Genomic DNA, 13,047 nt, shown 5'->3' on the forward strand with positions numbered 1-13,047 from the left:
TCAAGTCCTGCTCTTAAATGTCTGGTGAACTCTGTTTTATGTGTGTTTCCTTTCTTCCTTATCAGCTTTCACACTTGTAAGGAGCTCCCTGGAAAGTTGCCTTTACTGTCTCCTATTAATGCCTTTTTTAAAATTCTTTTTGCTATAAAGCTGACAGATGAACAGATGGAGCGCAGAGACTGCTGCCAGTCATGCTGCCATCATGGTTTCCTCATGTGCTCTAGATCTTTCTGTTGATTCTTGCCTTATCCTTAGTTAAGTGCAGAACACTTGAGCCACTAATATTTCTAATATTTATGCTTTTTGTCTGCCCAGGGGCACCACACTCCTGGTTTGTGCCCAGGTACAATGACAATAAACAGGAATATTGGAAATGCCACATGGCTTTAAGGTACTGTTCTGCTTTGCCCCAGACTTGTTTCTGCAGAGCATGAAGGGATTTCTTGAGGTGCTGTAATTAATTGTTGAATTTTCCCAATAAATAAGAATATACTTACCAAAGCTAATCTTAAAAGCCATAAGCATTCCAGATAAAAAAAAATTCCCTTTCTTTGGGGGGAAGTTTTGAAGTAAGGACAGTCTTCTTTCGCTAAAGGAGAAAGGCAACTACGTTAGATAAAATTTGGTGGTGTTGGCAGACCCTCTCTTATGTTATCTCAGATTGCTTTCTATGTAGTCTGTCTCTTTTTCTGCTCCCCAGGTAAGCTTAAATTTTTTTTTTAATACTTACATTTTGTACAGTATTACAAGTTGGTGATATTCACACTGCATTTTAAATGAGTTTGAAAGCCTAAATTGAATTTTTATTCATTCTCTTAAACAAATGCTAACTGCCTTCTTTTTAAAGGACTGCTTATGCCAAATAGTTCAGTTTTTATTTTAAAGGCAAAAATATTGTCTTGACTTTTGTAATTGTGTTATCCTCCAGCCCACAAAGACAATTATTTTTACTTCCCTTGGCAGAACCATTCTCTGAGAATATGTACAGTTAAGAATACTGTTCCTAGAGCCTGATTTCCATTATTTTTGAATAATGGTTGCATTAGTCCACTGTGCTGTACACTGAAAGCTGTTCTTTGTTGAACTCAGTTGCTCCCAGACTGTGGCCAGCCCTGGCCACAGTAATGCGCAGGGCTTTCTTCAGGGTTATTCAGCAAGCTGGTTGGAAATGCCATCAGGACAGACAGAGTTGTAGTGCAGGAACTGTGCAGAGTTGCCTGCAGGAGCTCTGAGCCCCCCGTGTGTCCCTGTTGGTGTCCCACAGAACATCGAGTCGCGGCTGAAGGTGTCCCTGCCCAGCGACCTCGGCGCGGCTCTCACCGACGGCGTCGTCCTGTGCCACTTGGCCAACCACGTGCGGCCCCGCTCTGTCCCCAGCATCCACGTGCCCTCGCCTGCAGTTGTAAGTGTGCAGCAGTGACACTGCTTTATGGTGTCCACAGTGATAGCCTGCAAAGCCCTGTCATCCAGACAGACACTAAAATCAGCATTCTCCTCAGTGAATGTACGTGACAAAAGATGACCATCTGTGCTGTTTAAAAAAGGTCTGGAGTGTCACTAAATGAAATTCTGTTTGGGTTTGTTTCACTTAAAGGAAGTTACTTCTAACAGCTTGTAAGCAAATGCTAACATTTTCATGTGCTCCCTAAGCGCGTTAACTTCAAAATTAGTGAAATACGAGAGAGTTCAGCATGAAAACTAAAATAGGATATTTTAAAAGATCAAAATTACTGAGAAGTTCAGGAAAACGTAACAACAAGTAGATTGTTGATTCCACTACACAAGACAGTGAAACCAGGCAGAGACCGAGTTGATTCCTGTGTCCACAGCACTACAAATTCCTCTGCTTAGGAATTTTAACAGAACACGCTCAAGATACTTGGAGAACGGCATCTCCTGGAACAAAACGAATCCTGTCATACCTTTGTGATAACAGGAAAAAATGGTGGCTTTGTCAGGGGACTGTTGAGGAAGTATTGCAGGGAAGTATTGCAGACTATTTGGTAGGGAAAGCACAGAATTAGAGAAAGGTCAAAATCTGTGAGATACCAACAGATTATTTATCCAGTTTATGTTTGTGGAAGTCAGAAAGTTCAGTGAAAATATTTAGGATCAGCTACTTGAAAGTAATATGGACAGGCAGATTGCTTGTTGTGCACCTTTAAATTGCATGAATAAGGAAAAAAACCAGAGATTGTTCCTTGGGGAAGAAGTTGAAATGTGCACGTAGTCTTCACTTATCCTTCTTTTGGAGTGAGTCTTCATGTTGATTGGAATCTGAACTGGCACTTCCAGGGCTGCCAAGTGTGTCATTGTGTCCCTGGGACTGGATGTGACCGGGCAGATGGCCCCGTTATTTTGAGAATGACTGAGCTGGACACACCAACACTTTAGGCAGATTATGGGATCATTCCAAGCAAAGACAGGGAGCCACTGCTCAGGAGACTTGCATCAGTGAGACCTTTTCAATGGCCTGGTTTGATGTGCAGCTGAATGTTCTGTGTTAGGAATTAAATTGTGGCTTTGTCATGTGAATCCCAAGGAAGAGGCAGCCTGGAGTCGCATGGCTGCAGGAGCAGAAGAGGCATCACGTCATGCCCAGGCACAGTGTGATCTTTGTGCTCCCTTGGTCCTTGGGGAGCAAGAAGCCAGTGCTGCCTTTAACCTGCTTCCTTGGTAGGGAACACAGCACAGGAAGGGGACAGAGGAAACCCCATCACTTCCAGAAGTGTTGAACACCTGGAGGCTGCTGCCTGCTGCTCCAAAGCATGGTCATAGAAGCAGAGAACTTGTGTCTCTTGAACCAGAAGAGAATAAGCTTTGAGAGCAGGAACAAGACAGAGCCTGTGCTGTGGTATGTCTGAAGAGGTGTGAAAACTGACTGCAGAAAAAAACCTCACTTGAAAAAATGCCAGTGAGTGCAATTCAGACAGCTCCGTTCAACACATCTACAAGAGGCTGACAAGCAGCAAGCGCTTCACTTCCAGTTTTCTGACATTATTTTTTTATTTCACCAGGCCTTTATTTTTTTACCACTTTGTTAATTGAAGTATGGTTTAATATTTATATAGTTTTACATTATAGTAATCCAAAACAGATTCTAGATTGCTTTATGTCATGAAATTGCTCTGAAATCACAGTATGGAAGCCATGGATGTGCATTTCATCAAAAGACATTTTTTAAATGATTATAACATAGTCACTAAAAGTGTTAGCCAGTTTTATATAACACAGTGTATATAAATATTGCAGGGCTTAGAACTGTCCTTTTTTTAAAATCATCCAGCATTCATAACTTAGCTTTTCATAAAACAGCTTTGAAAACTGGGATGGTTTTCTAAGAAAAGCAAACTTCAGCAGAGCCTGCTTTGAATTAGACGAGCTTATGTCAGCACAGTGTTTTTGGCAAAGAGATTTATTAAGAGTTTTATTTAAATAAAATGTAAAATCTTTTAAAACCTTGCCAGTTAAGAACACTGTATGCCTTTGCTTGTTTGCAGCCTAAACTTACAATGGCAAAATGCAGACGAAACGTTGAGAATTTCTTGGAAGCTTGCAGAAGGATTGGAGTGCCTCAGGTATGTATTTCTGATGTCCTGATATGTTTTATATGCATTTTTGCCTGGTGCTTCAGAAAATAAAACTTTCTTTGAAATATTGGATTAAAACAAAATAATTAAAAGTTTAAAAGGTTCAGGAACAAGCTGTCCTGCAGTATAGATCAGACTTACCTTGCATGGCCTTCCAGAGCAAAATGAAGCCAGGTACAGTTGATCAGAGTGTAGTATATAGATTTTATATTTCAGTATAGATTCACTTAAATACCGTACATCAAATTCATAATAGCTGATGGACTTTGAGTCTGCCTTTAGAACTGGCAGGTTCTATAAAACCAGTTACATTTTCTCAATATTAGGTATGGGACAGCTTAAAAGTGGGATAAAATCTGGATGATGGTTTGCATGTAGGTTTTTTTTTTATCCCAAAGCTTTTCATGTTTCTTCCCAATAATTCCCTTACATAAATGTCTTTACTGTCTTAACATCAAGTCACAGCATTATTGGCCTTTCTCTGATGGTAGCTGTCTTTGCATAGTTCCTCCTTTTGTTATGTACCAATAGTAGAAGTCTGTCTTCCTTGTTCCCTTTTGAAACTGGTAAGATCTAGGAGGTGGACAGATAATAAATAGTCCATCTTATCCTGTTGGTCCCAGTTACCCTGTTTTATGCTGTTCTGTCCTTTGCACTTTGTCTTATTCAGCAGCTTTCTCAATACAAATAGTTTTAATATATTTTTCCTAATTTCCCTTCCAGTGCACTAATTGATTTGGGTTTTTACATTGGTGAGCATTGGTGTTTCTGTTGTAGGTGCTGGTTTCTTTTGTATTCTGAGAGGGAGAAGTAGACCCCATGACTCAATTCCGAGCTACATCTAAAGTCAGTTCTTGAGTCAGTCATGCAGGATTTTCTGGTGTTTTCAGATCACTTGCAGACATTTGAGCCACTGGGATTTTAGGATGACTTATTTATTGAGCTGCCTGGCAGTTTCACATGGCTCAGTGGTGAATTGTGTTAGAAGGGGCTAGGGAGTTGTAAGTAATCCTTAGTGCTGGGAGATCCTGCACTGCTTTGTCCCCTAAAAACCTTTGGACTTTCAATCCCAGCAGAACTGCACAATATAAATTCATCTGGGGCATTGTGCAATTCCATCCCAGCTTCCCTATTTATAGCTCCCTCAAGTATGAAGATGTCATTTTTATGGGATTGCAGTACAAAGAACATCACTGGAATGACCCACAATCAAAACCAAGCAAACACAAAGGCCAGTCAAGAAAAAGTCCCCTGTAAACCCAGGCTGCTCCATCTGCTACCCCTGCTGTGTAGGGCTCTCCTGTTTCCTCATATATCTTGTTTTAATGTGAAAGAGTTCAAGAAGTTCTCTCTGGGAAAACTTAGTAAAATACCCCCCCTGAACCCAGAGCTGCTCTCACATGTCTGCATTACATCTCTGCTGAGATGTGAACATAAGATACCTGTATGGTACCAGAATGGCACGGCAGACTGGTATGTTTTTCTTGAAAAGTTGCTTGAAGGTTTTTCATTTCATTTCCATTCTAATTACAAAAAATAATAGGCTTTCTGAAAGCATGGATCCATGTAGGAATACCTGCCTTTTAAGGGGAAGGCTACTTTCAGAAAGAGCTAATAACAGGCACCACAGCAGAGCAGCAATTTCCTTGGGACTTTGGTGGTTTTAAAGCCCTTGGATCAAAGGAAACCCTCAGCTGAACAGGTTGATCCATCCATCTAGATTTCACTGATTATTAGCAGTTACCTGTGGGAAAGGGAGACGAGAGACACACAATGGGAATACTTACAGAACTCTTAAACTAATTAGTAATAGATATTTCTGCAGGATGCTGCATTCAAGCATCAGTTACACATAAATTATTCCTTGTCCTGCTGTTTTCATTAAGTTACATGTGGAGGCTGAACTGTGGTGAGTACTCACTCAATGCCAGCAGCATCTCAGATACCTGTAACCTCTTCACTTCTGGAGAAAAATGGGTTTCACTAAGGCTTGTGTAAGCTGCTGTTTTTAACAACAAGGAATAATTACATGTGGGAGCTGGAGAGGTGACAGGCACCTCACTGCACACTAAACACTGACATTGAGTTCTTTGCAATGGGAGTCTTGCAGATTTCTATGTGAGAATTAACCAGCTGTGATGTGCTTCTCAAATGTGTAGGTTGTATCTGAGATGTCTGATAACTGCTTCGTGGATGTTGCTATGGCTAACTGACTGACCTTTTTTTTCTGTCTGTTTTCCCTTCCTGCTCACACACTCTGGACAGGACAATCTTTGTTCCCCTTCTGACATTCTCCAGCTAAACCTCAGCGTTAAAAGAACAGTTGAGACTCTTCTTTCCCTGGGGACAGATTCAGAAGAATCCAGTCTTGTGTCCCTTTCCGTTCAGCTCTGGGGCTTTGTGGTGTTTTACTGTACTCTAATGCTAACGCTCTGTATGTTCTATCGCTGGGTCTTTTTTCTCTAGTGAAGGATAGTGGTGCTGCTTCCTCCCTCCATCACTCCAGTGCTTGGGAACAGATTCTGGGCTTTGCCAAGACTGTGTGTATGAAGTGCTTTGTTTCCCACGGATGGGACAGAGGTGACAAGTACAATGTACAAACACGTTGGTGCACCCACGGCACCGTCCGTGACCCAGTTCCCATTTGTATTTGCTGTGTCACGTTGAGCAGATGAAATGCCTTCCAAGGGAGGAGCTGCTGTCCCTGGGCTCCAGCGAGGGCTGAGGTCAGGACATGTGGTGCATGCTGGAGTCTGCTGACCAGTGGTGTTGTGAAAACTGCAGTGTCAGTTTGTGCCTCTGTTCCCCCATCTGTGTAATGGGAAATGCAACCACTTTGGTAAATTGCTTGAGGATTATCTGATGAAAAATGTTGAACAATGTGAAGTTTTTTTTCAATGTCAATGTTCTTGATGTGATCTCACAGTCTTAGGAGACATGGTCTGGTGTCATTCACAGATCTTTCGAACTGGTTTGTTTTTTTACCCACAGTCCTTTTATCCTGCTTCTAAGAGCATTTGATTTCTCAAATTTATAGACTCTGCTGTATTACTTTGATTCAGGATTTTGAAAACAACTTTCAGTGAATCCTGAGCTACTTGAACATTATAACAGTTCAAGCAGAAAAATTTCAGAGAAATTAAGCTCTTCAACAGCTTTAAGAGAAAAGTTTTCTGTCAGAGAAAGAAAAATCTTTATGATCCTGTAAGGTGCTACAGAATGTCACAGCATTTTACTGTGATCTGGATAAGACAAAAAACTTGTTGAATTGTCCCTTAATCTTGGGCACTCCAACCCAAGCTTGTTCCATGCTTATTCCCTTCTTCCTCTTATCCTGTCATTTTCAGAAACACTTGTATCATGTAATTGCACAAACATAAGGCCTGGCTGCACTCTTCACTGTTTTACAAAACTCAGGTAGTCTTCCATAAAGCTTCACAGCCTTTCCCTCCCCAGGGAAAGCACCCTGGTGCTTTAATGCTTTAATGTCTCAGGGACACCTCAGAACTTCAGGGCACTCCTGTGTGTGTAACAGACCATGTCTCCTCAGAGTGGAGATCCATTCAGGGAGCTCTGCTCAGACACCAGTGACAGGTAAGTGTTCAGGAAATGGCTGTTCCAAATCTGTCTTCAATAAATTTTGTTATATCTGCAAGTGCAGTAAATGGCTTGGAAGCCCAGTGCAAGTGGTGTTGGTATTCCAGCCATATCCTGGAACACCTCTGAAGCACAGTTTAAGGTACACAGGAGTTCAGTTGCAAATGTGGTCACTACCAGTAAAAATGTGTTATGTGTATGTGGGTCTCACAAGCTCTTGTACCATGAAGTGAGTCTTTATCAAAGCAGCAAGAGCTGCTGCCTTCTATCCAAGTCACACAAAGTGTTCTGTCCAAGCCAAACATCAGTGAGTAAAGAAGGGACTTTTGACAGGGGGAGATTGTTTTACTTTTAAGTAAGCTATTTTTGCACTGCTTACTGGTATGAACTAAAATGAACTCAGTTCCTGTGTTTTTTAACTTTTAATGAACACTGTGATAAAAGCTGCAAGGAGTTTTACACTAACAGTGCCTTCCAGTTTTTAAATTTTGTTTGTCATTACTGTCTGCGGTATGGAATCATTCCAAAGCTTTTCCCCCCTTATCTGTTTGCATACATAAGAAAAAGATAAGGCATATTTACTCAAGTTTACAAGTATTTTCTCAAAAAGCACACTTTTTTCAAAGTAATATACATTTGCTGGAAGAAAAATGTATTTTAGCCTGAGCATATGGCTTTCTATGAGAATTGCAGTCGGGGCTCATTTGTTTTCTCTCTGCTCAGAGCTTTGAGGGAGGAGTGTTGGCTGCCACTGTTTGTGCTGAAGGATTTCTTTAACCTCAAAAATCAGTAAAGACTCAAGGAGTGGAGAAATGCCAGTTGATGTGGAAATGACACATGAAAAATAGTCTCTGTAGCTCTATAGGAAGGACACACTTGGGTTATTTTCTGCGGATACAGAGAACTGTTGGACATGTATCCTGACTGTTGTGGAGTGAGGATGGCCAGGAGGTGCCAAGGACTTCTGTAGGATGAGGCTTTAAATACATCTTAGACTGAGAATAGCACAACTGTTAATAAACACTTTGAAACCTCTTTTTGCATGTTGTGTATTACTGTTACTCCTCAGGATGATTTTGGGGGCCACCCACTAAGCGGGGGCACTCTGGGGAGGTGAGTGAGTGGCAGTGACTCATTCCCTGCTCCCCAGTAGGGCTTCCCTCCTGGCTGTAGCTGAACAGGCTTGTCCCAGGAGGACTCTCTCCAGAAGGTGATTTGGGAAGGAAGCTGTGGTTCCTCTCCTGCTCTGTGTTGTAGCACATTGATCGTATTGAAGCAACCCCCTCCTCAAGTTCATCTACTTTGGTTTCATAAACTGCTGCCATCTCAGTGTGGGCAGAGATGGAGGACAATTTGCTATTCCCCTTTTCTCCCACAATCCTTTTTCAAATTCTTATTTACAAAGTTTTCTATTAAAAGAACACAAGGGATTAGCCCAAGGCCACCTTTCTTGAGTAGTCAAGGTCATGGTTCCTTTGCCACAAGCAGAAATCTCATGTCCTACCCCTATGTGTGTGTGCTGCCTGTCCATAACATTTCATATTTCAGTCACCTTTTGCTTAATTTTTTTTTCTTTTCAGTTGAGTGGTTTTCATCCATTTTGTTTTTGTCTTTGTTTTGTTCCCCATTCAGGAGCAATTATGTTTGCCTCTGCATATTTTAGAAGAGAAGGGTTTGACACAGGTAGCTGTGACTGTCCAGGCGCTCCTGGAGCTGGCACCCCCAAAGCAGCAGCCACTGCACCACTTGTCTGCTGTGTAAAGACCTCCGGGACCTTTTGGGTTACCTTGGCTAAGCAGAAGGACCTGAAGACTTTACTGCCCATGCAGTGCATCCAAACACACAGAGCTCTGTTCTAAGGAAATGAGTTTCCGTGATTCCTGACAGGAATGTTTTACTGCATTTCTCCATTTTTTTGGAGATCACAACAGTTTCCAGGAACATTTTTATTACCAATCTTTTTGCCCCTTATTTAAAAAATGAGAGTTCATTGGGAGGAGAGCAGGGACTTCTAGTGGCTGGCTGTTGGAGCCAGCTGTAGAAATGGACCTTGCAAGATGAAGAAATGGGTTTAGGGTCTGGAAAGCAATTCCTAGGGGAATTTGTGGGAAAAAAAAATAAAAAAAATAAAAGGGTGTTGTTGCAGTGGGCACACAGGGAATTAAATTACTTTCCTTACCCACAGGGTGCAAAGAAATGAAATTTCTTTGCCTCCAAAGAATGGGTATTTCTGTTACAATATTTTTTAAATTGCATCACACAATCTTAACCTGCAGTATTTGATAATGGTCAAGCTTCACACAGCTGTTACTTGCCTTGGTAGGTCCTCATCACTAAAAGTTAAAGAAAAAAATATTTTTTTTCCCAATGGAAAAATTACTACATGTTTTATGCCAGAAACACCTTAGTAAAAGATACTAAGATCTGTTCAAATGGGATTAATCCCATCAGCATTCTTGCTGGGTTCACTTTCTGTTTGGGTTTTAACGTGTCTTTATCTGAACACGTTTCCAACAGCAGTGAAGGGAGATTGCCCCTGTCCTCACATCCCCTTCCGGTGGTTTTGTGGGATCACCAGAATCCCTGCACTTCCCTGCAGTGGGAACAGTGCCAGCCTGCCCTGCTGGTCATTACAAGTCCTCCCAGCTAACGCATTTATGAGGGCCTGAAGCATCCCCTGCAGGCACAGAATGGATCACGTTAAGAGCACAGTTCTCAAGTTCCCCAGGTGGGCTGGGTGTTGTCAGAGCAGCTCTGTGCTAAGGCAGCTCTGAAGGGTTAGACAAGGCTTTCAATAAAGCCCTTTATTAGTTGGAGTTTATATAGAGAGATGTGCTGGTTTTACAGAACTGCTGTTACTTGATTCCTCTTTCCATAACATAATAATGGAAATTCACAGTACAGCAGTGGGAGAGGCAGCTGACAAATTTTGCATTTTCCTGGAAAGCTGATGTGCAAAATAAAGACAGATCTCTATGCTCTGGTCCTAGTGACAAGGCCAAGCTTGCTACCAAATCAATTAACAATTCTTTCCCCCCCGCCCCCTAAAAAGGCCTCACAGAACCCAGTTTCCACCCATGTGGTTCCTTTGTCCCTGAACATAATGCTACTAATACATGGTACATGTTCTGAAAGCAACTCCAGGCATCAGCCACATTCTGTCTGAGATATATTTGAAGCAGAATAGAGAGAGGATTTTATGCAGATAAAGGAAGAAGAAATGGAAACAAATTAGCTAAAAGTCATTTTTGCAGAAGTAAAACCTGCTGTGGGACTGCCAAGGACTGGTCTTAGCTGCATTTTCCCCCTTTTGATTTGCAGTTTTGTTTCCATTTTGTTTTGCTTCATGTATTTCTTTCAAGGGCTGTTGTGGTGATTGTTGAATCCCCTATTTCTCATAATTATTCCAGTTGCTTCTTACTGGCATTGGTTGGTTACATTTCAAGTGAAGAACACCTGGGAGGTGTTTAGGAGTGCCCAGCTGCAAAGAGAAACCTCCTCATGCTGGGCAAATGCAGTGCCCTGAGTCCTGCAGGGAATGGAGGTGCCAGGAACTCACAGCACCCACAGGAAGAGCAGCTCCACACAGGCATTCTCACCCCCTTAAGCGGTTTTTGTGTTTCACTTGATGCCATTGGTGAGGAGTCTTGGTCATTCCCACAGGGTTACACAGAGGTGTCTGAAGTGTCTGCTGCAGTTTGCTGGGGGGGAGATGCTGCCACTCACAGGCAACACCACAGACACAGAGTGTTCCTGGTGTGTTTGTCTCTGCACGTAATTTGAGAGGGAGGGAGGCACTGACTTCATCTTGGTGTCCCACATTGGGTTACCTGTTGTTGCAGGGACAGTTGCATTTACCAGCACACCCATCATGGGCTGTTTAAATACCCCTGTTTGAAGAAAACAATTCCCTTCATGGAATTGTGAGGGTGTGGTGATTGCTCCTGCACTTAAGGAAAGTGAAACTTAGCAGTATTCAGGTTGGTGGAAATTTTGTCATTTAATTAACAGTAGTTTTTATTGGGGTGGGGTCTCGAGTCTTGCCTGCAAGAACGAGCCATTTCCTATTGCCATGTGTGGCTCACAACCTGAGTGGCTCATGGCCACCTGTGGCTGGAGGCCAGGCAGGCAGAAGGTCCCTGGCACCAGGTACTTTGTTGTGAGCAACATTCACTCTGGAGTTTCAGTGTAGGTAATTGTGTTAGTTTGACATTTGTAATCTTAGGTTTTCAGGCTGGCAAGCACTAAATCTTGTCCAGATGCTTTGGACAAAAATCCAAACCTGAAGTTTCATCATGCGGTTTATTTAATGTGTTATAAAACCCACTTCATTCTCTCTTGCAAAATGGGTTGGGATTTTTCAGTAGTTATGTGCAATTTTTGTTGTATCCCATGAAAAGAGTATTTGAAAGAAAACATGTATAAAGTTCTATTCTGTGTGTTAAAGCAAAGAAGAGATGCTCTTTCCTCTTTGGGGCATTTGTGCTGGAGGATGTGGAAGGGATCCACCTCAGTGTTCCGTGCTGCAGGTGTTCCTACACTGACTCCATGGTGCCACACTCCATCCTCAAACCTGGCGAGCCTTGGGCACTGTCTGAGGCTCTGCAAGGTCCCACACTCCAGGTGGAGCAGCCTGGGCACTCAGGAGCCCCTGATGGCACTGGGGGGCCAGGGCAGAGCAGCTGGGGGTTCCCCTTTAGAAGGAGAGGCTTTTGTAAAGGCCCTGCTTAAATCCACGAGGGACGGCTCTTCACAGCACCAGGGCACCTCTGTTGTCCTTGGTAGCAGCAGGATAGCAAATGGTATTCTTACCCCTTTATGACTATAAATGGTTCTTTGAAAAACTGTTTTAGAAACAGAGGACTTGTAAGGTGAATTTGGACATCAGAAAATTCTTTTGTATAGATATTGTGATGTTCTACAAAGTGATCTAATTTTGTTATTTCTGAAAACAGTGTAAACGTGTAAGTAATAGAGTAAAGGATTTTAAAGCTTCATCCCATGCTGTATGTCTGTAAATACATTCCATCATTTCTGTTACATATAAATGTGTCTGAATATTGTATATTTTAAATCGCCTGTATTCTGCCAGTAGTGTGAACTTCTAGCACATTGATAATATAAAAGGAAACCATGGGTATTTGAAATAAAGTTCTAAAACTTACGTGAATTGCAGTATTTCTTCTTGCTGTTTTCCTGTTGCACCAACAAATGTCACATCCTCTGTGTCAGGTGTTTATTCCCCTTCCACATCACCCCAGTTCGCATTAGATGGACCTGTTTGATTTTCTACTTTTCAAAGTTAACCAGGACAGGAAAATCACGGTATTTTTACACATATTTTGCAGTGACATCAGAAGCTTCTTCCTAGGTATTTTTAGCCTTCCCAGAGACTGATTTTGTACAGAATCCTTTGCTCATCTCTCTATAGCTCCTTGTTTTTTCCTTGGTCAGAAGGTATATGGAGCTATTCTGTCTGTGCACTGACACTGTGCAGGACTGTGGGAATGGAAACCTGCATGCTCTGACTGCACTTGTGTTTACACTGCAGACTTGCCCATGTTCTCCCTACTGACCTGATGCCAGCACTGGAGGCATGGAGAGCACAGAGGGAGTCAAGCTGGGGCTGCCTCAGCCTCTCTACCTGACCCAGAGCCACAGCCAGTGCTTTGGGGGCAGCAGAGGAGGTTCTGGGTGCAGAGCATTCCATGCCCAGAGTTACTGGGCTGGTAACAGATTACCTCCCACTGTCTTGTTTCCATAAAGCTCTTAGCAGGGGATATAGTGTTTCTCACTGCTTTGATGCAAATCCCCTTTCTGCTGGGAAAAAAGGCTGTACAAGGGCAGCTTTAAGATCTTA

General features: G+C 42.4%; 1 protein-coding gene across 15 annotated transcripts in view; it reads left to right on the forward strand.

Annotated features, from left to right (window-relative positions):
• Positions 1-12,351, forward strand: part of LRCH3 (leucine rich repeats and calponin homology domain containing 3) — a 61,561-nt gene extending 49,210 nt beyond the window's left edge. For 13 of the 15 annotated variants that reach the window (XM_077184017.1, XM_077184016.1, XM_077184022.1 and 10 more), the window contains 3 exons: positions 1,265-1,402; positions 3,501-3,578; positions 5,856-12,351. In XM_077184017.1, coding sequence (XP_077040132.1) covers positions 1,265-1,402; positions 3,501-3,578; positions 5,856-6,056 — 417 coding nt within the window. In that variant the 3' untranslated portion in view covers positions 6,057-12,351. The remainder of the gene's footprint in view (positions 1-1,264; positions 1,403-3,500; positions 3,579-5,855) is intronic. The other 2 variants (XM_077184019.1, XM_077184030.1) reach the window with 1 other exon arrangement.
• Positions 12,352-13,047: the final 696 nt, after the last annotated feature.

Source organism: Agelaius phoeniceus, chromosome 10, assembly GCF_051311805.1.
Source record: "Agelaius phoeniceus isolate bAgePho1 chromosome 10, bAgePho1.hap1, whole genome shotgun sequence".
NCBI lineage: Eukaryota > Metazoa > Chordata > Aves > Passeriformes > Icteridae > Agelaius > Agelaius phoeniceus.